This window comes from Colletotrichum lupini, chromosome 1 (genome assembly GCF_023278565.1).
Source record: "Colletotrichum lupini chromosome 1, complete sequence".
NCBI lineage: Eukaryota > Fungi > Ascomycota > Sordariomycetes > Glomerellales > Glomerellaceae > Colletotrichum > Colletotrichum lupini.
This window is the reverse complement of record NC_064672.1, coordinates 6,974,833-7,001,206: the sequence shown is the minus strand read 5'-3', so window position 1 is coordinate 7,001,206 and position 26,374 is coordinate 6,974,833. Positions and strand designations below refer to the sequence as shown.

At 50.7% G+C, this 26,374-nt stretch overlaps 10 protein-coding genes and 1 non-coding gene across 11 annotated transcripts; 6 read left to right on the top strand and 5 right to left on the bottom strand.

Moving 5' to 3' along the window:
• Positions 1 to 138: 138 nt before the first annotated feature.
• CLUP02_01998 (uncharacterized protein) lies at positions 139 to 492 on the top strand (the record flags this gene model as incomplete). Its single annotated transcript, XM_049281033.1, has 2 exons — positions 139 to 159; positions 259 to 492. The coding sequence occupies 2 exons, from the start codon at positions 139 to 141 to the stop codon at positions 490 to 492; spliced, it is 255 nt and encodes an 84-aa protein (XP_049136990.1).
• An 855-nt stretch (positions 493 to 1,347) lies between these two features.
• Positions 1,348 to 2,384, bottom strand: CLUP02_01997 (uncharacterized protein; the record flags this gene model as incomplete). The annotated part of the gene is made up of 5 exons (XM_049281032.1): positions 1,348 to 1,636; positions 1,710 to 1,808; positions 1,927 to 2,058; positions 2,118 to 2,179; positions 2,259 to 2,384. 5 exons carry the CDS (start codon positions 2,382 to 2,384, stop codon positions 1,348 to 1,350), a joined length of 708 nt encoding a protein of 235 aa, XP_049136989.1.
• A 24-nt stretch (positions 2,385 to 2,408) lies between these two features.
• On the bottom strand, positions 2,409 to 2,833 carry CLUP02_01996 (uncharacterized protein; the record flags this gene model as incomplete). The annotated part of the gene is made up of 3 exons (XM_049281031.1): positions 2,409 to 2,489; positions 2,565 to 2,726; positions 2,798 to 2,833. The coding sequence occupies 3 exons, from the start codon at positions 2,831 to 2,833 to the stop codon at positions 2,409 to 2,411; spliced, it is 279 nt and encodes a 92-aa protein (XP_049136988.1).
• Positions 2,602 to 4,436, top strand: CLUP02_01995 (uncharacterized protein; the record flags this gene model as incomplete). The annotated part of the gene is made up of 4 exons (XM_049281030.1): positions 2,602 to 2,705; positions 3,068 to 3,380; positions 3,474 to 3,575; positions 4,020 to 4,436. Coding segments are annotated over 4 exons (936 nt in total), but the record flags the coding sequence as incomplete, so codon positions are not given.
• A 1,083-nt stretch (positions 4,437 to 5,519) lies between these two features.
• On the top strand, positions 5,520 to 6,065 carry CLUP02_01994 (uncharacterized protein; the record flags this gene model as incomplete). The annotated part of the gene is made up of 1 exon (XM_049281029.1): positions 5,520 to 6,065. The coding sequence occupies one exon, from the start codon at positions 5,520 to 5,522 to the stop codon at positions 6,063 to 6,065; it is 546 nt and encodes a 181-aa protein (XP_049136986.1).
• A 543-nt stretch (positions 6,066 to 6,608) lies between these two features.
• CLUP02_01993 (uncharacterized protein) lies at positions 6,609 to 6,887 on the top strand (the record flags this gene model as incomplete). Its single annotated transcript, XM_049281028.1, has 1 exon — positions 6,609 to 6,887. The coding sequence occupies one exon, from the start codon at positions 6,609 to 6,611 to the stop codon at positions 6,885 to 6,887; it is 279 nt and encodes a 92-aa protein (XP_049136985.1).
• Positions 6,888 to 11,754: 4,867 nt separating this feature from the next.
• CLUP02_01992 (fungal specific transcription factor domain-containing protein) lies at positions 11,755 to 14,340 on the top strand (the record flags this gene model as incomplete). Its single annotated transcript, XM_049281027.1, has 1 exon — positions 11,755 to 14,340. One exon carries the CDS (start codon positions 11,755 to 11,757, stop codon positions 14,338 to 14,340), a length of 2,586 nt encoding a protein of 861 aa, XP_049136984.1.
• A 3,839-nt stretch (positions 14,341 to 18,179) lies between these two features.
• On the bottom strand, positions 18,180 to 18,252 carry CLUP02_tRNA015. The gene has a single exon. It is a non-coding gene; the product is annotated as a tRNA-Lys (tRNA).
• A 590-nt stretch (positions 18,253 to 18,842) lies between these two features.
• On the bottom strand, positions 18,843 to 19,457 carry CLUP02_01991 (Methyltransferase domain-containing protein; the record flags this gene model as incomplete). The annotated part of the gene is made up of 1 exon (XM_049281026.1): positions 18,843 to 19,457. One exon carries the CDS (start codon positions 19,455 to 19,457, stop codon positions 18,843 to 18,845), a length of 615 nt encoding a protein of 204 aa, XP_049136983.1.
• A 730-nt stretch (positions 19,458 to 20,187) lies between these two features.
• Positions 20,188 to 20,454, top strand: CLUP02_01990 (uncharacterized protein; the record flags this gene model as incomplete). The annotated part of the gene is made up of 1 exon (XM_049281025.1): positions 20,188 to 20,454. The coding sequence occupies one exon, from the start codon at positions 20,188 to 20,190 to the stop codon at positions 20,452 to 20,454; it is 267 nt and encodes an 88-aa protein (XP_049136982.1).
• A 782-nt stretch (positions 20,455 to 21,236) lies between these two features.
• Positions 21,237 to 22,389, bottom strand: CLUP02_01989 (uncharacterized protein; the record flags this gene model as incomplete). The annotated part of the gene is made up of 3 exons (XM_049281024.1): positions 21,237 to 22,074; positions 22,235 to 22,275; positions 22,357 to 22,389. 3 exons carry the CDS (start codon positions 22,387 to 22,389, stop codon positions 21,237 to 21,239), a joined length of 912 nt encoding a protein of 303 aa, XP_049136981.1.
• Positions 22,390 to 26,374: the final 3,985 nt, after the last annotated feature.

Here is a 26,374-nt window from a genome sequence, read left to right as displayed (position 1 = left end):
TCTCGGGGCTCAAGCCGAAGGAATGCTGTTGGACAGTTGGGCAGGCCACTCGCTGAAATGCTCTTCCAACGGTGGACAGTGGACACTAGGCCGTAACCTTAGCAGGTATCCGTAGCGCCAGCTTAATTTGACAATGGCATGTTGGAGAAGCCGAGCCTGGTTAGTTTCCAGTATCCACGGTCTCCAAGCGGGAACTTGGCCGTCGCAGATATAACCCCGGGCATCTGGCCGAACTCGAAGGGCTTCGAATCGGAGTAGCGAGCAGCGAAATCTTCATGTACAAGGCCCGCGGGCCATGGCAAGCCGCAAGATGACATTGGGACGTTGCCTGTTCGTGGATTCGCTGTCAACGGTTCGAGGCCAGGCCAGGCCTGGCCATCCTGTGGCCCTGTCACCCTGGGCACTAGCGCTGATGAACCCCCCGGCGATGTTTCCCCTGGCGAGCGACATCCGTGCGTGTTCTCCGTCAGGAACGGAACTTGTGGGACATGATTCGGGGAAATTGGGTGGTTGTGACATTGCGAGAACATGATTCTCGATGGAGCCACTTTGATGGCCTTTGGGAACATCCGGATGCTGCCGACTGATCAGGAGGTACGGGGACGGAATCCCTCGAGTCGAGTGGCCTGTAGACATGAACTTGTCAATCTGCGGGCTTGGTAGCACTGCCACTAGCCCAGGAGGCGGTCGTCATCAAAATCCCCGGCTGGCGGAATCCCCCCCCCCCCCCCCCTTTCGCTGATTCTTGCCTGGCATGCCCAGTTTCCAAAGGATCCATCCGAGGCTTTGGTTGCTAAAACCAGATGAACGTGGCGAGCCGGGAGGAATGATATGCGTATTGCTCAACCGTACTGTGAGATGTGCCAAGAATTCCCGCATGATGGTGAAGCAGTCCAGCCATCGTCACACTTGCGAGTATCCGTACTAATAGATTCTCAAAGACCCCGAGGAGACGGATATCGGGAACAAGCCATAGTGGGCGGCGTGGGGCCGACGGCTCCTGGATCGGCAGAAGTAGGGCGAGAGTGCAGAAACAAGGTGCTGTAGCGTGGCGTGAAACTGTGGGTGTGCGGATACCTTCACTGCGTTGTGTGAGTGCCTTCGAAGGCAGTTGGGCGAGTTGCCCAGTAGTTTATGTCGGACTTACAGCGGCGTTCGGTGCTAGAGCTGTCCGCTGACGATCTGGAGACAGATGCGTGGGTTGCAGCAGTGGCTTTCCAGCCATCCCAGTGCGGCATGCGGTGCAAAACTGATGTGCAGCCGGCACTTCAAATCCCAATGGATAAGAGCGGGCGTGCGGGCTGATTGCTTCGGCAGGCCAGGCGATTGGGAAAAGGCTGATTGTGTTCAGTCGAGGCCGTTGAAATAGTCGGGTGGCTCGCCCGCCCGCTCGCCCATCGGCTTCTGTATGAATTCATAGAGTGCGATGTATCCGTACTGCATCCGTACTGCATCCGTTTTGTCTGAGGGATGCGAACGTTGGCATGCAACGGAGAGGGGGCCATGGGGCCAGGCATGATCCATGAGCTTGCTACCGTGGTATCTTGTGATTTGCAACCTATGGGACCTGCCGGCTTCGTAGACCTTGGAAAGAGATCGATGCTGCCAGCTATGGTCAAGGGATTGATGCACGTCTCTGAATCGCCAATGCAGATCCCAAGCCGCAGGTTGAGAGATTGCTAGGTCCTGGTAAGGAAAACGACAGACACATGCATCGTATCGAGCAAGTTAGAGTGGGCAGAAAGCGAAGCAGCGGCAATGGTGAGAGAGGTTCCGGTCTAGGCGGAATATCGAGCCAAGTAGAAGGTCTAGCATGGTGTGGGTTCGAGACTCGTCGGACTCGGAGCAAGTGCCAAGTGGTCCTCGTAGGTTTGTCTTGCGTAGCTACGTCGCAGATCGACGGCCTACAAGTCAACGGCTCAAAACTCAGGGTTCGGCTGTGCTTCCGGCATGTGTGTCGCATCTAAGTTGTTCTGGAGCAGGTAAGGTATCTTAACATGTAGCCTCCCCCTGATTTTCGACTTGGGGAAAACATGCTGAGCTAACAACGAACCGTGGCTTGATGTCGATATGAATGCAAGTTGCTACGGAGAGGTTTGCCGAGTCTGGTTCAACACTATGTGGGACCCGGAAATGTGGCCGTGTGTATATGCAAAGTGCGCTCGCAAGTGTCCAGGGACTGCGAGAATTGGAGAGGATGAAGAAGTGCCCGCATGGGCATCCGTATACTTAGTTGAAAGGGCCCGTTGAAGGAATACTGCGTAGAGAGGTTGGACTTTGAAGAAGGTTGATGACTGTACCGCTGAGGGATGTGGGATCTGGCAGAAAGAAAGAATGGGCTCAAAGCGAGCAGCCGGGAATCGGGATCCAGTCAGCCAGTCCATTTCGAATGTAGCTTCAGCATGCATCTAGCGTCCAGACCCAAGTCCCGCCGGGTCAAGGTGCATAAGTCCGGCTCCAGCTTTTGCTTCGTCTAGGGTCGGAGTTGACTTTGTGGATTGATAGTGAGAGGTCGAAGTTATGGAAGTCTGAAGTTGTCAAGAAACGAGACCGGGTACGTATACAACGTGGAGCTGTTGTGGATTGCGGATTGGGGATGGATACGGAGGCACATCGGAGGATCTCCCTGTCAGAGCCTGGTGTCTAGTCTGTTTCGGGGTTAGTGGCGTACGTAATCCAGACTCTCGTCCAGACTCCAAGGCAAGGTACGTAGCTAAGATAGGTTCCTGGCAGCTGCTCCATGTCCTTCCTCTATTAGGTAGAGAAGGAACACTCCACCTCAAGCCTCCAAGTTTACTTCGTAGGAAAGAGTGAACTGTTGGAGTCTTTCCATTTTGTGGGACTGGCTTACACAGTAGCCATGTACTCCGTACTGTCTGAGATGCCTTACCTTACCTAAGATGCCGTCAGGTCCCTCACCTCCGAAGTGGCTCACTTCTTAATTGTGTGCGTATACTCCGTACGTAAGGTAAGGTAGGTAGGTGCCTCGGTGGCCCTTTGGAGACCTCATCTCAAGCAATCACGCCGGGCAGACAGACAAATTCTGACACTGCAAAGCACCCACAAGTCCACGACACCCTCCCCCTTCACCTGGCTGCTTAGCCTTGCACGACTCCGGCACCGGTCACCGGTGTCCTGGCCCCTGGAATCATGGAAAGACGGCTGAAGTCGATGAGGACCCTACAATACGGGTACGCCTGTCAGATACCAGAGGACCACCGTCGAGCCAATGGACCTTGATCCATTGGCGCATAAGGCTCAGGAGATTAAGCAAGTGCCGTCTGCCGAGCTCCATTGGCTCCAGGCGCCGATCTCACAGTCAATCTCATCGATGGAAGCAGTATTCCGTGCCTGGATACTACGGCTCACACGCATGCAAGGTACATTCCCTTCTCTGCAACCGTACCTCAGGCCATTATTGCAGCGTTGCAACATTGCAATTCATTGTTGTTGCCCACAGCGGACTACTATAGCCATGGTCTGACGCCTGTCATTGTTCAGTGAAGGAGGAGGAGGAAGAACCCGCAAAGAGAATTGCCATCAAAGTGCTTCCTTGCGGTTGGAATGCAAGGAAGGTACAGTGGGAGGTTTAAAGGTAGGTAGGTAAGGTACCTACCTTCCTTCTCATCAGATATTGGACTCGGAAGTACATCATCCCGTCCACCCGTCCACCCAAGGACGCTCTCCTTCCAGTTCTATACTCCGTACCGGTACGGAGTATTCCCATTCGGACTCCAACCCAAGTATCGCGGTGAGATACGTATCTTTACCCAAGTCTCCCATCGCGCACTCGCCCCTCTTTTCCATCGTCTCACTTCTCGCCTAAGGCCTCAGGCGTCACTCAGGGACTCAGCTCAGGGCAAGTGCCAGGGGATCTTAGCCATTCGGGCAGGGTGACAGCGACCCTGAGCCTTGAGAAGTACGTACTCCGTCCTCCTCAATCGGGACGCGGAGTGGGGGAAGGAGTGGCAGACAGGAGTACCTACTGTGAAGTACCTACGTAGTAAGGCACGTAGTAGACAGGAGACGGGCGGGCAATTCCCTCTGACTCTGACAAGCACTCACCAAACTCAACCACTACTCCTCACACCTTACCAATCCTTGGTGCCTCTTCAAATTCCCGGCGCTCAGTTCTGGCCCATCTCTTACTATCCACGAGGCGCCGATCTTGTCCATCTTCATCCCACTTGCATCAAGCCTCCCTGCTCCTCATTCAACCAAATGCCGACCTGTTTGTGCGAGCTGCGGATACTAAGTACTCCATGCTGCCACACTACGGCCAACGTAGCCGACGCAAATTTGCTCTCCATCCCGGCATCACCCAGCAGCAAGCATCCAGCAGCAAGCATCCAGCATCCAGCTTCCAGCTTCCAGCCTCGATATTGCGAGTCCCTCCCTTCCTCTGCCCTCACGGATACGCAGTTATGCTCCAGTAATCGTACCAACGCTCGAGTCACTCCTGTCCATCAGGGAAGTCGAATCATGACAATAGACTGAGGGGGTCCAATGGCCCAAACGAATCCAAGGGGGCAACAAGCCTCGACGAATCGATACTTGAGTTGTTATCCCGTACTTCGCCCGGCACGGGGCATGCCGTGCTATTCCTAGCACCACCATCTCGTTCCCTCCTCAACCCGCAACCACCTTCTTCACCATCGACACCAACACCACCACCACCACCATCGCTTGGGGCCGAGAGGGGGACAAACTCTGCTCGACTAACAAGGGTCTACCAGCATGGATGTCACTTGTTTCTTTGCCGCCTTATCCCCAGTGCACGCGCAATAGGCACCTATACCGAACAGAAACATGTGGTTAGAAGCTCTGTTCCCAACGACTAAGAGGCAAATGTAGAGAAGGGGTCCCGAGGGGGTGTGTGGGAGAAAACTCTTTCCTCCACGCCAGCACACCGGATCACCGCAGAGCTTACCGTTATCACTGCACGGCGTCCAGGTCTGAGCTCTCCGCCTCCTCGTCAGGCTCACAACTTCACGTCTGCGCTTTTCTCGTCTGTTCCAAAGGGGCCATAGTCAATTCCTTCAATTCTCCAACTCGTCGTTTCTCGTTTGGGAATGGCATGATTTCACCTGATTAATCAAAACAAGCAATCACCAAATGACTTTTTGGTTGTTGCTATTCTTGACATACTCTCAAGTCAACCAGCTCAGCCCGGGCACTATGGAACCTGAGACTGTCAGACGAGCTTGGCTCCCGCTTTACTTTCTATACCCATGCGGGACATTCGGACTGAGACTCTCAACTTTATCCCTCCTCAGATGAACGCTGATGAGCAAAACTGCGTCTGTCTGACCGCCCTATCCCAAGCTTTTGACAACCTTGGACTCCAGAACTGGCAGTCAGCCACAGTGAAGAAGCCTGCCGGAGACGCTCTTGAAACTGCCGGGAACGAACTAACAAGCTCGAACTAACTAGGTAGCACAAGACAAGCTCCATGGCAGGACCTTTCACACAAGTTGAGAACTGCCAGTGTGCCACCAACCAACCTTACTCTGGAGCGTATGCTCTACGTTGACCGTCAAAGCCTCTCTCTCTCTCTGTTCCACCGTCAGCCACACAGAATAGAGCTGTCCAATACCTATCTAGCGCCTCTGCAGGGAGAGTGCCGCCCCCTTCCCGCGAGACACAGCGCGCCATCTCCATTGTACACGCGACATCCATACACCAAAAGGGACGGCGCCACGGCTCAACACCCTCCCGTGCAACAGCTCGGAACTCGGAGTCAAGGCCTGGTCCTGGCAACCGCTATAACCCCTGATTCTGTTACTGGCGATGCGATGAGCAGCTGCACATGCCATGGCAGTGGCACTATGGTGTCCGCACCAAGTTGTGTACGAAATACAACTAACTTTAGTGCAGACAATCTTTACCCCAGTGCCCGGTGGTTTTGGGGCTCGTCGCTCGCTCGCCTCCCAGGCTCCCACCCTTGGTGTTTCTCCAATGACATCGGGCTGTCACGTCACCGTGCCCATCACTTTTCGTCAACGACTAAGCACCGTCCATCGGTCAAGCCAACCATAGTTCGTACAGCTTCGGCATCAAGGTGATGCCGCTAGGAAAGAAGCTTGAACTCGAACGGTTGATGCCCAAGTCTAGCTTCGGTTACCTCGTCACGACTCACCAGTTTTCTCCAAGCGAGTTTGCGTATCCCGGTCGCTGCCCCACACACTTGTGGGCAGAACTCGACCAGCCCGCTGTGGAGGTCCGTTTGGTCTGCCGCCCTCTACCCGGCCGACGCCGCCGGTAGAACGGCTGAGTTTCCCCCTCCCGCCTTGGATTGCTGCCGCCCATTCTTTTCATCAGACATGAAAAATCGAGGATGTCTCACGGCCCGGAACCTACCTGGCACCCTAGAAGCTACCAGCGGTTTAGTTCGAAATCACAACCACAATCTAGAATAATGCCGTAATTTGCACTCAGATACCTTGTTATTCGATACCTACCTTTAGAGACATTACTTGAGAGGCGAGGTGCACGCAGCACAACTTAACCTGACCAAATGCGGTCGATATCACACGAACATGAAGCGACTGTGCAAAACTACTAGTATTGAGAATAACTCATGAGCATTGTCTTATCCCATCTTTCGCATGCCTCTTTCTCATCTGTTCACATTGCCCGTTACTTGCTTGCGCGAGGCTAATGCAGCGCCACATTGGCAACTCCAACTGGGGATGGTAGTTTCGGCACAGATCATCAGTATCATCACATCAAGACACATACAAAGGCCACAGGCTTCTAGAGTTTTACGGGCCTTGAACTTCTCACTACTTTTCACATCCCTGCCCGGGATCCTGGCCGTCCCGATTCCCCGCCGATGTTTTCCCTTTAGGAACAGACGGGGACAGGAACAGACCGGCCAAGGATAAGGACCCTGACCCTAGACAATACAGTTCCAACCTTGACTCGAGTCCATCTCCTCAAACTCCTAGCACCGCCTTGCTCCACGGCCCCAACATCCCAAGCATGTGGACCAGGCCACCACGTAGCCGGGGGGGGGGGGGGGGGGGCGGACGGGCGTCCCCCCCAGACCGACGAGTCTCTTCGACCATGCCTCCACCCCCCCCCCCACCCCGCCCCCCCCCCCCCGACGCGCTCGGCACGCGGGGGGGGGGGGGGGGGGGGGGGGGGGGGGGGGGGGGGGGGGGGGGGATGAGCTAGCGTCATTCCAATCTCGCAGATTTCTTGACGCCATTGTCAACCACGTCCTGCCGGGCACAGGGCCACAGGTACTTACAAGACTTTGACGCTCCAAACCGCAGTTGCTTTTAGGCCCTGGGGAACCACCCGTCCCGCGCAACCAAGACATCCACGCCCTCTTTGGCGCACAGGCAAACTACCGCCGTCGCGCCGCCGCAGACTCGCAGGTATTGACAAGCGGCAAGCCATGTCTTTGCCTCGTGCCTCACGTAACGGACGGTGTCCGAAATGCTGGCCCAGGAAAGAACCTCGAGAGGCCCTGGCGCACATGGCCGCTCCAACTTTCAAGTCCAAGCTGATAACTTGAGCTTGCGGGGTTTTCCACCAACATTGATCTCCATCTGCCACTTGTCACTTGCGGCAGGATGAACGATGTAGTGTGAGGTATACCAGCTCAACTTTCAGCGTTCCCCTCGCCAGCGATGGCTTATTCTTAGTACCGTCTGTTACTTTTGACCTTCCCCTTTCCGACGGCGTTTGATCGGCTCCTTGATAGAAAGAAGACAGGACGACAAGACACAGACGCTGGCCAGGTGCACAGAAGCTCACCCACACCCCGGAGCAGGGATGACTCAACCACAGGAAATGCTGATCCGTCCCGGCCCCGGCGCGTTGGTGCGTGGGATCGCTGGCCGGTCAGTTGCGTCTCTTGCACCAGGCGGTCACTGCTTTGATGTATCCGTATTTTGCCTCCCTCGTTGGCTTACACTGCAGGCAAAGAAAAGTGTAGAGCTTATCTGTCGGGCGTTGGCCTTAATATCACGGTGATAGTACTTTCTCACTGGCCTACCCCCCGAGTCTCGAGTCTCTCAGCTTCGCGTCTCTTAGTCGAGGATCAAGGCTTAGATGCGTTACAAACCCATCAGACTTGTTTTGCATTACCTTCCAGAAAATCATATCTCACCAGCTATACCTTCTCTCCTGGAATTGGGGATCATTATTGCCGCTACCCACCTTACGACGACCATCATATCACGGGCATCTTCATGCTTCTCCCCGTCAGCCTCTATCACCCCTGACCCTTACGCATTATCACACTGGTCCCGAATCTTGTCATTCTCTGAAGGTTCCTCACTTGACATCGCCAAGCAACATCCAGGCATACAGCACCAGCAGGCCGGATTAGCCAAGCCTTGCTGCCTTCACACATCGACCGCAGCCTGCCGCAGCAGGGACAATACTCTGCAAAATTTCCACAACAGCTGGTCTCGTCTCTCTGGTCCTTGTCGTTAGGTTCGATTCTCCTCCAGTCCTGGGACTCCCGAATCCTGACACGTTCTACTTCGGTGGCCCCAAATCCTAACTCAAGACCCCTCCAGTCAGCTCAGGAAAAGCGCTCCCCTGAAAGGACCCGACATTGACTAACACGCCGAGACATACTGGGCCGCTCTCGCAGCTCAAGTCTGGATCCCAGCTCTCTCTTTACAAGATACAGAGTCAAGACCACCTTGAATAGACTGCAATACATCTCCTCCAGTTCCGGTGCTGGCTGGTCGATCTTGCCCTGGGAAAGGAACGTAGGCGAACAGATTTTTGGAAGGAAGCCCATTTGTTGCCGCATAGCGGTTCCGTCGGCCTTGGGCCTGTCAAATCCGTCACATTCCACCCTGCCACTAGCAACAACGAGCTCACCAGACCCTTGCAACATCACGCCTGTTGCGTGGCCGGTGGGCACAGCCGGCCGTAATCTTTTGCGGCAACGTGCAGATTCCCGCTCCTACGAAGCCCCCCCGGCCAATCTCAGCCCCTCGCCAACAGCCCGGAGAAGAGTCTCGAATTGGTCGACAGGCATTCGACAAGCACGACAAGTACGACCAGCACCACAAGGCAGTGCGAGGACCCCAGTTCGGATACCAAGCCTTTCCCTTGACACAGGGCTTTCAAAGCCTTCCAACGCCTCGCGTTTGAGAAACCCTCCAGCACTGAGCAGCAGCCGGTTGGTTGTACCTTACTCTTACCTTGTCTGCGCCAGTCCATCGACGTTGTTCTTCGGAGAGATCAAACGTCAGTCGGGGATTTGTCCTGTCACTGAGATATGCTTATTGCCTCTTGGTGTCAGTAATAGATGCACCACGTGCTTGGCCGTTGTAGAAATCCGCGGACAAGCCGCTACGTCGACACGGAACACCACCCCGTAGCCCGCAAACATTCCGACGTTCATCAACAGCAGCTTAGCAAAACGGTCTGGAACACAGAAGCTTGCCTCAAAGTCAACCATTAAGTTTGGTGCGTATGCCACATGTTTCATTTGTCTCGTTTCCCCCCCGTCTGGAGCCGGAATATGTCCTTGTTCCTGTCCATATCGCCAGCACCCCATCTTCACCCGGTCCGGGTATCGGCTAGTCGCCCGCCCTGAACCTCGACCGTTAGTTAGCACAGCCACGGACATTACCTTATGCCAGATTTTATGACAAGATCGGGACGCGGTTGAGTGGCCAAGGCCATGCCTGCCCAAACACCCAATCGACTCGTAGTCTCATCGCGGCCAGTAGCAGCGAAACCCCCCGATGATCATTGTTCGATAGCTCCCGACGAACGGCTTAGCGGCCCCTTCTCATCAAGCGCATGTCCATCGCCAGGGCTGGTTATGGTCGGCTCGTTTGTCGGCTGTTCTGTTGCGGCGCTGTCTCCCTCCAGCCTGGCCTCATAAGACAGAGAAGATGATGGCGAGACGAGGGACATATGCAAAGAGGAGAATGAAAAGGACCTGGACCAAGTTGGCCCATCTGCACGCTGCTGCAAAGATTGCTGGGAGGATTTTTCGATGCACATCATGTCCCAAAATAGTCGCCCTCAGCCCACAGCACCAAAGTGTCAGTGGTACAACCCGAAAGAATGCCGGTCGATTCTCAACAGCTCCAAGCCTCCAACAACAAGTCTCCTGCAACCGAGTGCAGAAGCGGAAGAGTTTCCTGCAGATTTTACCTTAGCAAACCAGCCGAACCAACGACGGGCTCATTACACCCATCCACATTGTACCCCAACACCCTTTGCATCTTACCTCGAAGCCCTCTCTCCTCTTCCCAAGTTCCCCCCCTCTAAGCGTGGGTGAGGGTTGCATAAGGGCAAATTTCACCCACATACGTACGTGCCTCCTCCATCCCAGAGCCCGTTTTCTTTTGGATCAGGATCTATAGCGGCTTCTCCTGTCTTGGTACGGCCCACCTGTTGCAAAATTCCCGACGAGGGAGCTCGACGCGTGGTACCCACGATCATACAAGTCAAGCCATATCGACTTATTAGCCCCCTTTGAACCCGAATCCTTGTTTTGGGGACCATCAACGTTCACGGTTCACATTGGCCCCCCCTGCCTCCTGCGCAAGAGGTTGAGAAAAGCACCCCAGCCGAGTCCAAGTGGGCTTGTTCGACGGGAAATGCCATTGAGTCGCGGCACAGCGACCTTATTTTCGAAGCTGTTGCCGATTCGCCATCACCAATCCTTGGTGTCGACGCTTAAAGGCAGGGATCATGGGGTTTCCTGGTGACTTGTCCGAGGTTCCTGGACCCCCTGCTCTCTTGAACCGGGACCCTGGCATCCCAGCAGCGCCCACTCTCCGGTCGAAACACGTTAGTTACTTTGGTTGATGAGCATCTTCCACAGCCCTGTTCTTCCTCCTTGCTTCCTGGGCCCAGCGGCAGCAAGGATCCCGTCCAGCCCTCCACCACTCTCCAGAGATAATATTTCCGATTCTGCTTTCATGGCGCGGAGAGCCCCGGATCCAGTCCAGAACTAAAGCCTCGAGGGCACCGCAAACCATCGTCACTAAAACCTCCGGCGGTGTTGTACCCGTCGAGTGACATGACGGCCCAAGACCACCATACCTTGCCTTGCCTAGCCTCCCTTGTCCGTCTACCTTACCCGCTTCCTCGTTGCTCCGACCAGACGCCGCTTGCTATTAGTCTTTAACATTTCTGCCACCATCCCGCAGAGCCACACAGCTTGCCATTCTTTACATCTCTCTACCCTCCGCGCAACCTACATCTGGTGCTTGTTTCCCCTACCGGCTTCCATCCTCCACGACCCCACGCCGCCCTCTTTCGTTTTGACTACGCCTGCTTAGCATCTTGCTCGCTGCTTGCATATATCATACAAGCTGGCATCCTCTCGACGGATCACGAAGAGTCTACACGCTAATCAAGCTGCTGCGTAACAGATGCCACTTGGTGTCAGCATCTTCGACAGTTGTATCAGACAGCACGGCAGCCGGGCCTCTTTATCGTCTTCTCTGCAGTCCTGTACTCGGAAGGCGGAGCTCAGACAAGCAAGTCATTGGACGTTAGGAATCTAGCCGGCTTTGGGTCACACAGAGCTACAGCACAACGGGTACGCTTCAACATCGCCAAAGATAACCACTGTGCCCTCGTTGCCCGGACGCGAAGAGATACGAATCTTGGGAAGGCTCAACCTGTAGAACACGGCACTCGCTCTCCCGGAGGATACCGTATTGCGCACCAAAGAGTTTCCTCGGAATACTTGACCGTGTGTTGGGTCCAGTACGGCAACCTTCCAACCGCAGGACTCGACAAACCGTCTGTATGTTCGTGGAGCGCCGTTTGCCCACCGTCCACCGACTAGGGGAGCCTGTGGAGTCTTCTTTGAACCAGACTCACGAGCACTGGTCCGTTGAACCGCGCTCCGCCATGGCTGCGTCGTCGCACAACCCATATCCACGATCTCCTAATCCCTCCACCAGGTCGTACGACTCATCTTCAGTCTCCTCTGCCACATCTCCGAGACAACCTGCCCAGTACATCCCGCGAGGTCTGATGAACACTGGAGCGAGAACAACTGCGGCACCACCTCCTCAGCCCATTGGCATCCCACCTCTACCGCCAATGAACCAAAACGCCTTTACGCCTTACACACCAGTGACTGCTGGCTCAATGATGGGCCGCGACTCTCTGCCATCGGCCGATTCCGTGGCAAGCACACCTGGCCCGTCAACAGCTTCACTACCCCCAATTTCCCAAGCTCAGAAGAGGGCGTACAGGCAGAGAAGGAAGGACCCGAGCTGCGATGCATGCCGTGAGAGAAAGGTCAAATGCGACGCTACAGAGACAACGAGTTGTTCGGAGTGTTCAAGCCGCAATGTCAAGTGCCAATTTACAAAAGAGACTAACCGACGGATGTCCTCGATCAAGCAGGTGCAGGACCTAGAGAAGCAGATGGAACGCCTCAGGCGGGACAATCTTAACTTGAAGAGAGCGCTCCAGGAGCGGGACGGTGCGATGGACGTGGATCCGGATGGTCTTGAGCAGTTGCCCCTTCAGCTACCGGAGCTAGGAGTCGAGATCAAGCGAAGAAAGCGGCCAGCCCCTATTCACGACTTGGCGCGGGCAAGATCGAATATGCGCATTTTCTCCAGAGGCATCTGGAAAGCACCTGCTCAGTACCGCCAGGCACCTTCGACGCCATTGTTTGATCCTCAGAGACCAGACTTGCCTCCCAGGCAGACGACTGACCAGCTCCTGCACACGTACTACGGCTCCGCGCACACCATGTTCCCTATCCTTCATTGGCCAACATTTCAGATGGGAGTCGAAGACCTCTACAGAATCGGCAACACGAAGTCCGTGCAGCCGGCATGGTTATCAACGTTCTTCGCGGCTCTGGCACTCGGCAGCCTATTCACCCAGGATCCCCATCGCGCATTCCGAGCGGCGGAACTACTGGAAGTTGCCAGGGGCATGATCGACCCTTGGAACAACGACTACGTCCTTGACAACGTACGCGCACTGCTTCTCGTTACTCTCTGTCTCAACGAGATGAACCAGAAGTCTGCTGCCTGGACATGGCTGGGCACGGCAGTACGAGCTGGACAAGACTTGGGATTGTACTCGGAATCCGGACCGTGGCCTGTGATTGAAGGCGAAACGCGACGGCGGGTATGGTGGACGATCTATATACTGGACAGAAGTCTGGCTCTCGACCTTGGCCGCCCGGTGCTAATCGACGATACTGACTGCGACGTGTCGCTCCCGGCCCCGGTAGACGACCATTATATTCACGAGGGAGGCATTATGGTTCCTCCCGGCCGCGAGCCCCTGAACCACTCCCTCTTGGCTGTCATCAACGTCGTCAGGTCATATTCTTCTTTGATCAAGACACTGGCTGCCCCAATCGTGGTGCCCACCAGGCTCGCAACCTTCGAGACGCACTTCAACGCCTGCCATGCACAATTCCCTCAAGTATGCGACACAGCCAGCACAGGGCAAATATCGCCTCACCTCCTGACGCCCTACACCTACCTTCTCCACGCTCGTCTCGCATTACACCGCCACAACCTGGCTCCGACTTGCCCGTCCGATGTACGTCTTGCTGCCATGGAGCAATGTACTCACATTGCTCTTGAAACAGCGTCGCTCCTTTCGCGTGCAACCCCGACCCTTGCCGACGGCGCTACTGCTCTCCTCACCACCCACACGTTCCGCTGTGCCCTCTTTCTCCTTCTGGCAGGATACTGGGACCATGCAACGACGTGTCTGCGTGCTCTAGCGACCATAGACTCGAAACGCGATGTTGCCATCCCCTGTGGACGATTCCTCGCCTTCTTCGTATCTACACTAGGCACAAAGCGCTCCGAGTATGCGGCATTTGTCGCCCGCACGACGCCTCCGAAACCATTTGCCCCACCTCCTCCACCCCATGGCCGTTCCGGACCTACCCCGCTGCAGGAGGCTCTGATGCAGGATGAGGAGCTCCTGGCATATGTCAGCGCCGATCTGCAGGCGGCGCCAGACTCGGCTTGGGTCTGGGCCGGCGGCGAGCGCGAGGCCATCCTCTCCCCGACCTCCCCCGGATCGATCACAGCTTCTGGCGGTGCCAGCAGCGGGCTCTTCAGCGCTGAGCAAAGAACTGGCTTGAGCGAGGAGGAAGTCAAGGAGTGGGGAGGGTGGGAGCGCCTTGAGGCAGCCTTGCGAGGGCTGGCCTCTGGCAACACTACGCCCACGCCGACATCCGCGACTTGGACATCTGCTCTACCGGCCGGAATCAAGACCGAAGGCACGCCGACGTTACCGAGCATAATCCCTGGCCCCGGCGAAGGCAGCAGCACCAACAGCCCAACAACGAGCACCAAGGGCCGGCCCCAGGACAGGTTGAGCATCGCAAACATCATCTAGAGAGAGGCAGGGGTTCAGAATCAAACCCCATGCTCTCTTGAAGCGGCTCAATCTTGCATAGCACGGGGCAGGCCGGTAGATCGGAGCCCTATCCATAGGGGTCCCCAAAAGCTGCTTTACAACCACTTCATGATGTTTCATTACATCAAAACAAACACTAGGCAACAAATCATGACTGTTTACGAACGTCACGGAAATGAAGCCATGCATACTATGTCGAACTCCTACAAATGGGTCTTTGTCATGATGGCCCCATGACAGCAAGCCGGATTCAAGGAAAGAACTCCGATGTACGATAATGTATTGACGCAAGGGGCTTAAAACGCCTTCTTCACTCGACTTCTCTCTCATCAACTTTCTTCTATTGAAAGATTTACTTTGCTCCGATCATTCCTTTTTCTCTCTATTTTCCTCCCATCATTTGGATCTCAACAAACTCTGAGCGGGAGTAGCCATACAGGCCCCCTCAAACCATTCGTTAACACCTTAATGTATGCATCATCTTAGCAGCAAGAGGCGAGAAAGGGTGGAGGTACGGAAGTAGGCCAGAAGCTTATTCCCGGTTGCTTTTTTTTCCCCCTCTTTGTTTATGGCCCGGTTCGCTGGATGACCGCGCCTGGGTAAAACAAAAAAAGGATTCGCAAACACTTCGAAAAGAAGAGGGCTATGGCATAGGGATGGTTTTTCGTAATGGACGCGGCACAGCGAGGAGGGGATGGGGAAGAGGCCGGGCCTTTTTTTCCTTTTGGTGCAATACCCAGCAGAGAGGATGAATTGGGGCTGGAATCGGTCTGGTTTTTTGTCTACATGGCATATCGCTGCTTGTTCATCATATTCGTTTTTTTCCCATTTTTTTTTTGGTTGTTACTGTACCACAGGCTTGCAAAAGGGGGGGTTATGTTGTCGTACGGAGAGTTTGGGGGAAAAGGACGAAAGTGCAATTGCACCCGAAACCTTTTTTTCTTGCACAAAGGACACTTTTTTATGTATAAATGAAGCAAGAAATGAGCCGGAGGGGCTCGCAGAGGCATGGTACTCGCGAGTTTCTGTCTACTACAGGCCATGATGAACAATTCCTTCTTCCCCGGGGGCCGTTACTGGATCGTGAGGAATATGTTGATATCTGGAGAAGTTGGATGGATTCATCGTTTGCAGTGCTGGGGGCGAGCAACTCTGGACTAATCGCGAGGGATCTTCAATGCCTAGTTACAGCGACCCTTCGGGCTACACAATTTTGCAGTTCGAGTCGTCTAGGTGGTTGGCAACGTTGGTAAGGTGCTGCGAAAGCTGGCGAACAGCCTCAGTATGGTCTCCGTGAGGTCATGGGATTCAGCGTTGAAGATTTGGCTACCGGCAAAGGAGACAGGAAAGAAGGAATCTCTCTATGAATCGCAGCTTTGGAGGCCACCCCCACGAACTCCCATCTAGAACACCATACCCGTCAGAATCGCAACACCACTGGCAATGGAAGGCAGGCTTGGCTTCGCGAACATCAACAACGAGCTTTCTCGGCAGCGACTACGTTCCAATTCTCTTGGCAGCATGCCGGCTTGGCGACCGCTCTGCCGGCTTGTCTGTTCCCCTCTTCCCAAGTTTCCCCTTCTCTAGCCGCCATCGATAACTCAAATCATCCTGTCTAGGTACTCCTCGCCACCTGTGGAAACGAGGTTCTTCCATACCCATGTGATCGTCGGGTTGTCTTTCATATCCCGGGCCTTCCCTGGGAGAGAAGGAGAGGCGCAGGCGGGGGCTTGAGTTTGGGGTTTCACTTTGGAGGATTACTGGGAGAAAGGTGATCTCGCGCTTCTGACAAGAGCTGGTGACACGTGTGTTGTTACACTAGGGACCAAAGTGACAGCTTACGGATCGTGGAGATGGATCCTACGTAGTTGGTTACACTGGGTGGGTGTGCCTTGCGCTCTTGAATCGTGGTGCTGCTGCGCCTCTTTTTCTCTACGTCTTGAAGAGAACCTGTACGCACCGATCCCACGGCGGACAGCTTCATCGCGTGTTTCTTGAGTTTGACGTCGGTGACAGGTCTATCCCGTAGCACGATCTACAGAGTACGTAGGAGGGGGACTGGGGCGGAGGAGAGGGGTTACTACTGAGACTGTAAGGGAATTGGGGACCAGAGAGCCCGGGAGTACACAGGAGGAAAATTCACAGACGGAGGATAGGGAGGGGAGGGCTCGGGGAGGGTGGTATCGTCTTCTCTAGGCGTCGCTGGGATGGGAGGCTCGGTGATGCTACGTGACCACTGTGACACTCCAGTACCACGAGGGGCCCGCGAGCGAGCGATTGAAGGTAGTAAGCATCACCCTACTTTACTATACTGATCCCTCACCTGCAATGTGTGATGGTGGTGCCCTGACTAGTGAGCCAAGTCTCACGGTCGTTGCGGGAACCGGAGGCAGATGCGTGTCATACTTGACACAAGGATAGCATGGGGAAACCTTCTTTTCCTCCTTCCCTTTTGGCACCCAAAGCCAAGTCTTTCTGGTCAAGGATGGGTGATGTTGTCCGGGCTTGGGGGGAGGAGGGGGGAGGAGAGGTTTGCCTGCATTCTACAGAGCCTCAAGACTTTGTTAGTCCGGCTCAACCTTCCGCAGCTGTCCATCTTGAAAGTTGCACATCTTCCACCACACGTCTTTCCAACGCGAACAGTGTCGAGATGATGAGTTCCAGTTTTTTCCCTTCTTTGGACGGGAATTCCCCGGTGCCATGTGTCTTACATTGCTTGCACTGACCAAACTTCAAGGTCCTCCGGCTCGGCTGTCATCTTCCGCCCGTCCTTGGGGGCGGAAACTGTCCGATTAAACGAGAACGAACCTCACGGTCCCTTGAACCCCTCCGCCTTCCATTTTTCCCACTCGCTCAGATCTCCCTCTCTCCCCCGCCCGCCCACTCACTCACTCCCACCCCTTGCTCGCGGTGCCGGGTAGAGTCTACACTAGAGAAGGGAGGGGAGGACCCGCTAGTTTAAACTTGGTGATCCTCGGGAGGCCGGGCCGGCGATGATCGTGACGGGGTTGATGCTAGAGGATTTGCGTCCCGGGATGATCAATAGCATCTATCCCAGCTATCCTAGCGTGCCTTTTGGCAGATTTCAGTGTTTATCTCGCTTATTTCGAAGCCTGGACCCTTGATCGTCGATATCTACGCTCTGACCTTTGGAGGTGTAGTGATGATTGTTGTTTTACCAGGTCGCTTAGGTCGTTTGCGATGTTGGGCGCTAATGTGTGTACGTGTGTGGAGGGGGAGATGGAGACTGGAGAGAGAAGAGGGGGGCTGTGAGGTTCTCAAAACCCCTGTAAGAGTGTTGGGAGTTGTATTTGCCCGCGGATTAGTTCTGCATGGGGGCGAAGCGTGTGAGAGATGGTGATGGTTACGGTCACAGTCAGCTTACCTTGCCGACTTCATCTAGGTCAGACCAAGACCCTGCTTTCGTTACCTTGGATGAATACCGTCCCCGTGTCGCAGAGGCATCGACTGTGCGATACGCACGAATAATGTCGACTTTGTGGAGGGATGGCCAGTTGTCGCGTGCTCGTATCAGTGATGGTTCATGAACCATGCATATGAGTTTCGCGCGTATTAGTGTGCACCCGATGGCGACAACGTTCGTCACTTCTGCGATCGCGTTGGGTCTTCTTCTTGATTATGAACTTATCTTTATGTAATCAACTTGCTAAAAGTGTGTTTCGTTTCCTTTTCGGCCAATGTTATACGGGAACAAGAGAGATGGTCGCCAGAAAGAGAATATCTTCAATTTCAAAAAAGAAAAAAAAAGAAAAAAGGAGAACTCGAAGAGAGGCTTTGTCAATCGCGGTGAGGATTTGAGCCTCACGCGGGGGTCGAACCCGCAACCTTGAGATTAAGAGTCTCACGCTCTACCGATTGAGCTAGCAAGGCGGGTCTTGTGCATTTGTTGATTGGGCACCCGAACTAGGGGCCTCAGTATCTTTGCTTCGAGCTACTCGAGCGGCGCCGGCGACGTAACCAAGCCGAGCGTTCTATCGTCCGTTTCCCCGGCGCCGAGGGGGCGGGCTCGGGAGCAGCCATGTGCGCTGTCCAGAGAACGCTTCGGAATGAAAGGTAAGCCACTGCCTTGGGCGTCTTCCGACTGCTCGTGAGATTACTCTCAAGACGCTTAGCCTGCTAGTTCTCTCCCATGGTCTTTGCTCTGGTATTGTGCTTTGGCATCTCCGCCGGGTAAGGCTTGCGAAGGAAAACTGTAATGAATCTTGAGTCTTGAAATTCCGGCAGCTAAAAATCTTGTGACTTTCCAGAATCGGCCAACTTGGGTTGAGGGATAGTGTCTGGGCTTCTAGATGACCTGCTCTCAAGTTCCTGTATCTCTGTAGGTATGATGTAATGAAGACTTGTCTGACTGAATTGCTTCTTACCTTAGTAACGGTTACTGCCGATTTCTCACAGCCGTAGACTCCTCTAAGGGAGCTCATCAGATCTTTCGTTGAACCTTTACGGACTATCCCTTAACATCACCGTACTTGAAGAATAACCATGACCGCACGCGCTCCACGTCTATAGTCTTCCAATTGGGCGCTCAAGAGATTCACTTTTTCCAGCTTGTCAAGAGACGTAACCTTTTCCTTATAGCCATTCTTCTCCCACACAGTCTCGTACACAGTTGCGACAACGAATCCGCTAGGGCGCACAATCCTAACAAACTCGTCAAAAGCTTCGGACCCTACATGACCCTCAGTCATCGTACCAACGCAGACAACGACATCGTAGTAGTCAGAGGCCTGCGTCAAAGGCTGGGAGAGGTCTGTCGTGCTCAAAGACCGGTATGCACCAGATCTCTCAGCGACCTTGAGCATTCCTTGACTGAGGTCTACGCCATCTATCTGCGTGGCTCCGAGCTTCGCGAGATTGACTCCGACAAGGCCTGTTCCGCACCCAGCGTCTAGAATCTTCGACGTTGCAATAGCAGACGGACCGACATACTTGACGACCTGCTCGCTGGCAAGGACTGGTGCGACGTAATCTTGGTCTGCACCTAGCAGGTCGCGATTGTAATTTTCGGCCCAGTCATCGTAGAGGCATCTCGTCTCCGCGATGCTGGTCAAGTTCAAAGCGCGCTCAATAGACATGCCGGCGAACAATTATCGGCGATGGCCTCTTTCCTGGGTAGTATATGACCAAAGGCGGGAGCTTAAAAATGTGATGAAAACGAATTGGTGGAAAGTATCGTCCTATGCCGTCAAGGATGTCAAACGTTGTGTTAATAACAAGTAACATTCCGACACCAAGCGAGAATGACGTTGCGTAGCGCATCCAACAGGTTGTAACATCATGCTGATTGGCGCTGCTATCGATCTGAGCATGTGTTGAAAGCAGATTGACAACTTCCTACCCAGTAAGGTTGGTTCACTATAAGATCCTCTCCCAACCCCGTAATTAACTTTGCATGTGGGAGCCGAGTTAGCGCCACCATATGGCTGGCTTTTTGCTTACTGACTCTTGTGCCGGCTCTTCGGACTTTCGGAGTATGCGGGGTCGGTGTGTCCGAGGCTTACATTGGACGCCGCCAAAGGACTTTCGCACTTTGCGACAAGATGGCGATCTAGGGGGGATTTGGGAACTTGTTTTGCTTAACTTATAGTAATTAGAAATCATTCACATGTGTTTCTGTTCAACATCAAACCTGGCGTATAGGTCGGTTCCATAAATACCAAAGCCACCCTTCCAACCAGAAGTCGTTCCTATTCACAAGAAGTTACAGTTCTCCATCAAAGACAAGAAAAAGCTCTTATTCGCATTAACAAACCTCCTATACATTGTTCATAAAATCTTGCTTGGCACCTCACATCCTTCACAACCATGCCAGTCTACCCAAGAAACCAGAGGCCCCTCCACGCGGCCCTCGCTGCAGACAGACAGCGTGCTCTCGAAAAAGCAAAGATGAAGGCTGCATCAGCCGAAAAGACAGAGGACGGCTTTGGCGGACGTAACGATTCGAAGACGCGAGACAATATGGAAGTGGTCGGCACCAAGAAAGCTAGAAAATGGCTCGGCAGCTTCCACCTAACCTCGAAGACCTCGAACGAGAACTCAAAGCCTCGCACATCAGACTACCAAAGCCTGTAAGGAGCACACTTTGTTTACGATGATGATTCGATCTTCCATCAATTCTGGGAATCGCGTGCGACACGGATTCTTTCGACCAGTCTGGTGATGCACCAACGGTCAAAAGTTGAAGTCGCGATCGCAAGCACTCGACAGACGACCGCATTTGACCAGCCTGTAAACGAAGACCCTGAAATCTGCGACAGCATCATTGCGTTATCACAATGCTGCAGTCAAAAGTAGTTACATGGAATCATGCAAAGAACGACAGAAGGAACATCAAGGTGTTCAAGGGCGTGGTGATAAGGGCCACGTCATTATGTTGGCCTTGGTTATTGAGACAGGGGCAACCGCGTTTCTTTCATGGCAAGGAAAGTCAGCGGCTGGGGCTATGGTCTTTTGTCTACGAGCGATATTTTCGACTATTATTCTATGCAGGAGTTACGGGAAGGTGGCCAGAAGGCTAGCCGCAGCAGGCGTCGGTGTAGGAGTTTTTTGTGGCTGATTTATCAATCTATACCCCTATCTCAGGTTTCTCTATCACAAGGCTGATGTCCTGAGAACAAATTTACCACTGTAGTTTCAAGATGAAGGTGCCTGTAGAACCAAGTCTCTAACAACATGCCACCTATTCACTGGGATGGAATATGTAACCAAAACCACGGCAAACCTTCTAGTCCATGGAGCAAGCCTGTCTTATCACTCTCGCCAGTTTCTCCTTCAATGGGTTCTGTCTTGCATCAACTCTTCTACAACCATATCGATCAGTTCTGTACGCCAGTTGGCAGATGGGTTGGCGATTCCTACCTGGTCCTGGCGACAGCCAACTCTCGATCCAAAACCCCATCAGGCGCGAAGTGTTCGTAGAAGCCCCTGATACTATTGCCAATCCCGTCAAGTCCTAGCATCTCGCCGATACTCTCCAACCCATACTTTCTCATGATTACTCGATTCTCCGGACGAAGCTCATCTTCGTAGTATTCCCAGGTCTCCTCGCGCGGCCGCCAGCGGACGGTTGCAAAACTGCCAAATGAACTTCCAGAATTCTCATCTTCGTGTTGGATCGTCCTGTCGTCATAACCAAAAGAGTCCTCCCAAGTGTTCTCCAGTCGGTCGATGACGATGATGCTGCGGGAATACCACTCGTTGTCAAAGTCTTCGGGGAGAAACCAGAACTTGGCGTCATCAATGTCGTCCATTACGGCACGGTTCCGAATTTCGTGCCCGTGATGATCAATGCATGCTTGTGCACGCTCTTGGCAGGTCAGGTGGGACGGGAGAGGGAAGCAAACGACCTCTATCCTGTCCCGTCCCCACTCGCGATTGTGACGCCTGGCGTGACGAGAGAGAGCGTGCGCCAGCTTTGCGGCCTGGGTTGGGGTTGCTGTTGGGGTGATATCATAGACCGCCATACCAAAAGGGGCTTGTCGCTGGGACGAATAGTTCCAGTCGTCTGGCTGAACGGTTGTGGGTTTCACATATGCTGCGAAAGTCGGAGTGCCGTCGTAGCTCGGTGCAGGTGTTACTACTGTTTCGATTGTAGTGAGCTTACGCCTGAGTGGTATCACTGGTGCGTGGTGAAGTTGAGGTTCACTTTCGTCGCCGTCTTCGTCGCCTTCTGTCACGAAAAGCGGGCCCACTCTATGTGGGCAGCATTAACCACATCCATATCTCGTGACACACCCCCCAGACGCCTAGAGCCGTCATCCGTGCAATGGGCATCTGTACTGCGCCTTAGCCCTGCAGATGGCAGCCTCAGCCCCACAGGTGGCAGACCAGTCAGAAAAACCTCTGCCCATACGGAGACTCGAACGGCCGCCTCTCGCTTTTAGGGTGCACGACCTATAGATAATGCGGCACTTAACCATTGTGGCAATAGCGGATAGGAGCTGGGCTCATAACTGTCACGAAAAGCGGGCCCACTCTTGGTTCCGTCTGTCGTCTGCCTTCGGGCATTGAGTTTTTCTGGGCGTGGCCCAAATTAATTATTTTTTAACTATTTTAGCTGTTTATAATGGCTTTTTGCGCATCGTAGAGGTTAAGAAGTGTGCAGAAATGTTCGAACTTAGCTCGTAAAAGGTTTTTAATAAGTCTATTTACTAGCATATCTTCTATTAATATATAAGTAACTTCAAAGCTACTTCTAGCGTGCTCTTATCTTAGCTATATATTCTATATATTAATATAGTAAAGTCGAGTAGCTATTCTTTTTCTTTCCCCCACGACGAGTCGAATCGTTTACTAATTATTATAGTTAACTAACTATACTTCTCCTAGGTTAAGGGTAATGTTTTTAAAAAGGCGCTTTAGAACTATAGTCTCTTTTATAGTTTCCTTAAGGTAAAGAAGCTTAGCTTTAGTAATTAACGTCGTAACCGTTACTTAGCGTACTAATTTTTATTAAATTAGGCCGCTAAAAAGGAATATTATATATCCCTAAGATAATCGTCGTATTACCTCGTTATTTACGAAGCTAGTATCTCTAGCTAGAAGTAATAATTACGTACTTAGTATACTACTATAGTAGAGCGTAAGATATCTCGTTATATAGAGATATCGGATATAGTAGTTAATTATTTTAATATAGGTTGCGCTTAGGTTAGTTAGGAACCGTAATAATTGCGAGTAAGTAAAGGCGACGTCTAGTCTAATTATAATAACTATATAAAGCATACTCCCGACCTTCTCTTAGTAGCTCTTTATTTCCTCCTTTATTACCTACCCCTCGTTTAGTTTAAACTCTTTTTAAAAAAGAGGGGTAGCTAGATATAGTAAATCTATAAGGTCGAAGCGCTTAGTAACTCGCTTAATATATACGTCGTAAATAAAGTAAACCTTATGAGTAATACGGTCTCATAAAATCCGCACTCTAAAGAAGTAATTAATCGGTCTATTCTCTTTAAGGTTAATATATTCTTTTATACTATCGACGATCCCCTAAGCTGCCTTTCGGTCGTCTTAATAGTATAAAATAATAAAGTTATCGACGTAGAATACTAGTATTATTTTCCTATCTACGGTTTAGTAAATATAAATCTCCTCGTAGCTATATATTATATTTATACTACGGAGTATAGAGGTAAAAGTTTAGAACTAGAGAATTAGTAAGTTTCGGAGGCTATATAGAGCGCGTTAGAGTTTACTTACTTTATTAATAACCTTATATCCCTCTAGGAGTTTAATAATTACTAGCTTCTCGCTCTTAAGAGGCGCGTTAAGGAATACGTTAATAATATTATACTAGTCTACCTTAAGGTTAAATTGGGTAGCTATTACTATTATAAGCCTAAAGGCCTTTGTAATAAGCGTCGAAGCGTATATATTTTATAAGGGGTTAAGTAGTTATATATCCCCCCTTATATATATACGTACTTTTACCTCGCTAACCTCGTTATTAACGTCGTACTTATAAATATATACTTATTTTAATAAAAGTGGGATCCCTTATTTAGGATCACGGTCGACCTCTTCTTATATACTAATATCCCTTAGCTTTTTTATTTCTGCGTCTATAGTATCCCTAAGTAATTTCTATAGTTACGGTAGGAGATATTTAATATCGCTAAACTTCTTTAGTAAGCTTTAGAAATTAACTTTAGTAAGTCGTAGTTTCTAAACTCCTCCGGAGCGCTCTAGGTAGGTCCTATAAACTACTCTTTTTACTATTTAATAGAGTATTATATATCCTATACTACTTTCCTCTATAGCTTTCTACTAATTAGGTATAAAAGTAGAGAAAAAGCAGTCCTAGAGACGGTTATAGTAATCGCCGTCTCTTATATTCGAATATAAGAGCGTTATAAAGATATTATTATTAAAGCGTTATAGAGGTCTACGGGCCCGGTTTAAACGTCTAGGACCTAATAGAGCTTTACTTAGCACTCGATAAGGCGGTTTTTATAAGCTCTATTCTTATATAATAATAGAGGTTTGTTATAAAGGTTCCTTATTAACGTTAACTTTAGCGTTAAGAATTACTTCCTTACGATTAGTACCTCGTTTACCGCGTGCTTTAGCGTTTTATTACGAGCTATTAGGAATTAAAAGCTTAAGAACCTCTATGGTATATATAAGCGCTCGTAAAGAGGACTATAGACTATATAGAGCCGTTTATAACCCGGTTATTATATCCCCTTCTTTACCCCTACCCCTAAGCTTATATAAGGGGGTTATCTTAAGGGTTAATAATAATAATAAGACTATATTAACCTCTTTAGCCTTATTTACCGCACCCTAGAGTACGTCTATCGGTTACTTAGCATCCTAAATAGTTAAAAATCTAATAGTAATACTATTCTCGACTATAGAGTTATCTTAAGTACTAGTATTTCCGAAGTCTAAATCTACTTCCCTAAGTGCTCGAATTAACTTATTATTAGTATTAAAGAGTTTTTATATCTCTTAGATTACTAGATTTACTTATTCGCTTATAATAGCTTATTCTTCGTATACGAGATTATAAAAAACTTCTTTATTAAACCTAATATTTTTTATAATAAATACTTACTTAAGCGCGGGCACCTAGACCCTATATAGGTTGTGCGTTTTTAATATATATCTAACTAAGTATTTTATATACTCGCGGGGAAGTACTTTAAACTCCTTTTAATATATACCCCTCTTACGATCCTTATAAAAAGGGTATGCTTAGTAGCTATATACGTAGAGGCTACTGAGATACGGAGTAACCGGTTTAGAATCCCGTACTTAGTAACCCGTTTACTACTAGCGTTAATACCGCTTTTACTAGTTAATTTCTATTATAATAGGCGAATCTCCTTTATTAGCCTCCCGTGGGGTAATATTATAGATAAAGATTGCTACTAGCACTATTTCGTCTTATAGATTCGTAAAGAGGTTCGTAAAAAGGTATATCTTACGAGCTTTAATAATTGCGAGTTAATTTACTTTTTTAGCGTTATTTATAGGTTCTTTTATATATAAAAATAGAAGTTCTATTCTAATTCTTAGCTCGCTATATTACGTCTTATATACGCGTCTAACGTTTATAGTTAGGAGAGCGGTCTTATTATTACTTTTAAAAAAGTAGATTAAAGTCCCTTTTTAATAACGAATCGCTACCTCGAGGCTCTATAATATAAAAAGCACTTCCTTTTCTATTTTTTATTTTTAAAAGGAACCCCCTGAGCTACCTACTATATTCGTTAAAAGCTATGAGTATATATTATTGTTTACTAAGAGATAGTTCGAAATAGAAAAGATCTTAGTATATATAGTACTATAGCTATAAGGCTCTTCTCGAGGGTAGTCCTCTTAAGACTACTATCTTAGTTTCGGATAATATATATGCTTTATACTTAACTTATAATAAAGGTTTAATACGCATACTTCGAGTCTTATATAGTAATTAATAAAGAGTATTAGGTCCGAGATAACCTATTTTAAAGTACTAGAGGAGCGCGCTATTAGACTTCTTATGGGTGCGTTAATATGAGCGACGGAATTTTCTATAGCTAATTAGTAATATAATACTAACTAGGCTCTATATAATACGCTTAAGGTTTATAGAAGAAGGATAGGATTAGAGGAGCTTATATTCGAGGAAGACTAGATTATTCTTTTAAATAAGCTACTTTTTAATAGTGCTTTTATAAAGCGTTCCCTATTATAAAGTATAATCTAGACCGTAATACTAAAGTGCGCTTCTATTTAGTAAAGTCTCTAAGACTATATTAATATAGAATCCCTCGATATAAGCGACGTTCTAAAGCTTTAGATCGCAAGTTCCCTTTTTTTTAGGTCCGTCTAGGATGCCCTTTATAATACGAGTACTACGTATAATAATAAGTAGTATAGTAGTTCCTAATTTAACGTAGTCTTTATTGCCTAATAGTACGTAACTCTCGGGTTTAAATAGGCTCTTATCGTTAACTAGATATATTACTTTATAGCTATTTATTACCGTACTCTAAAAAAGGGG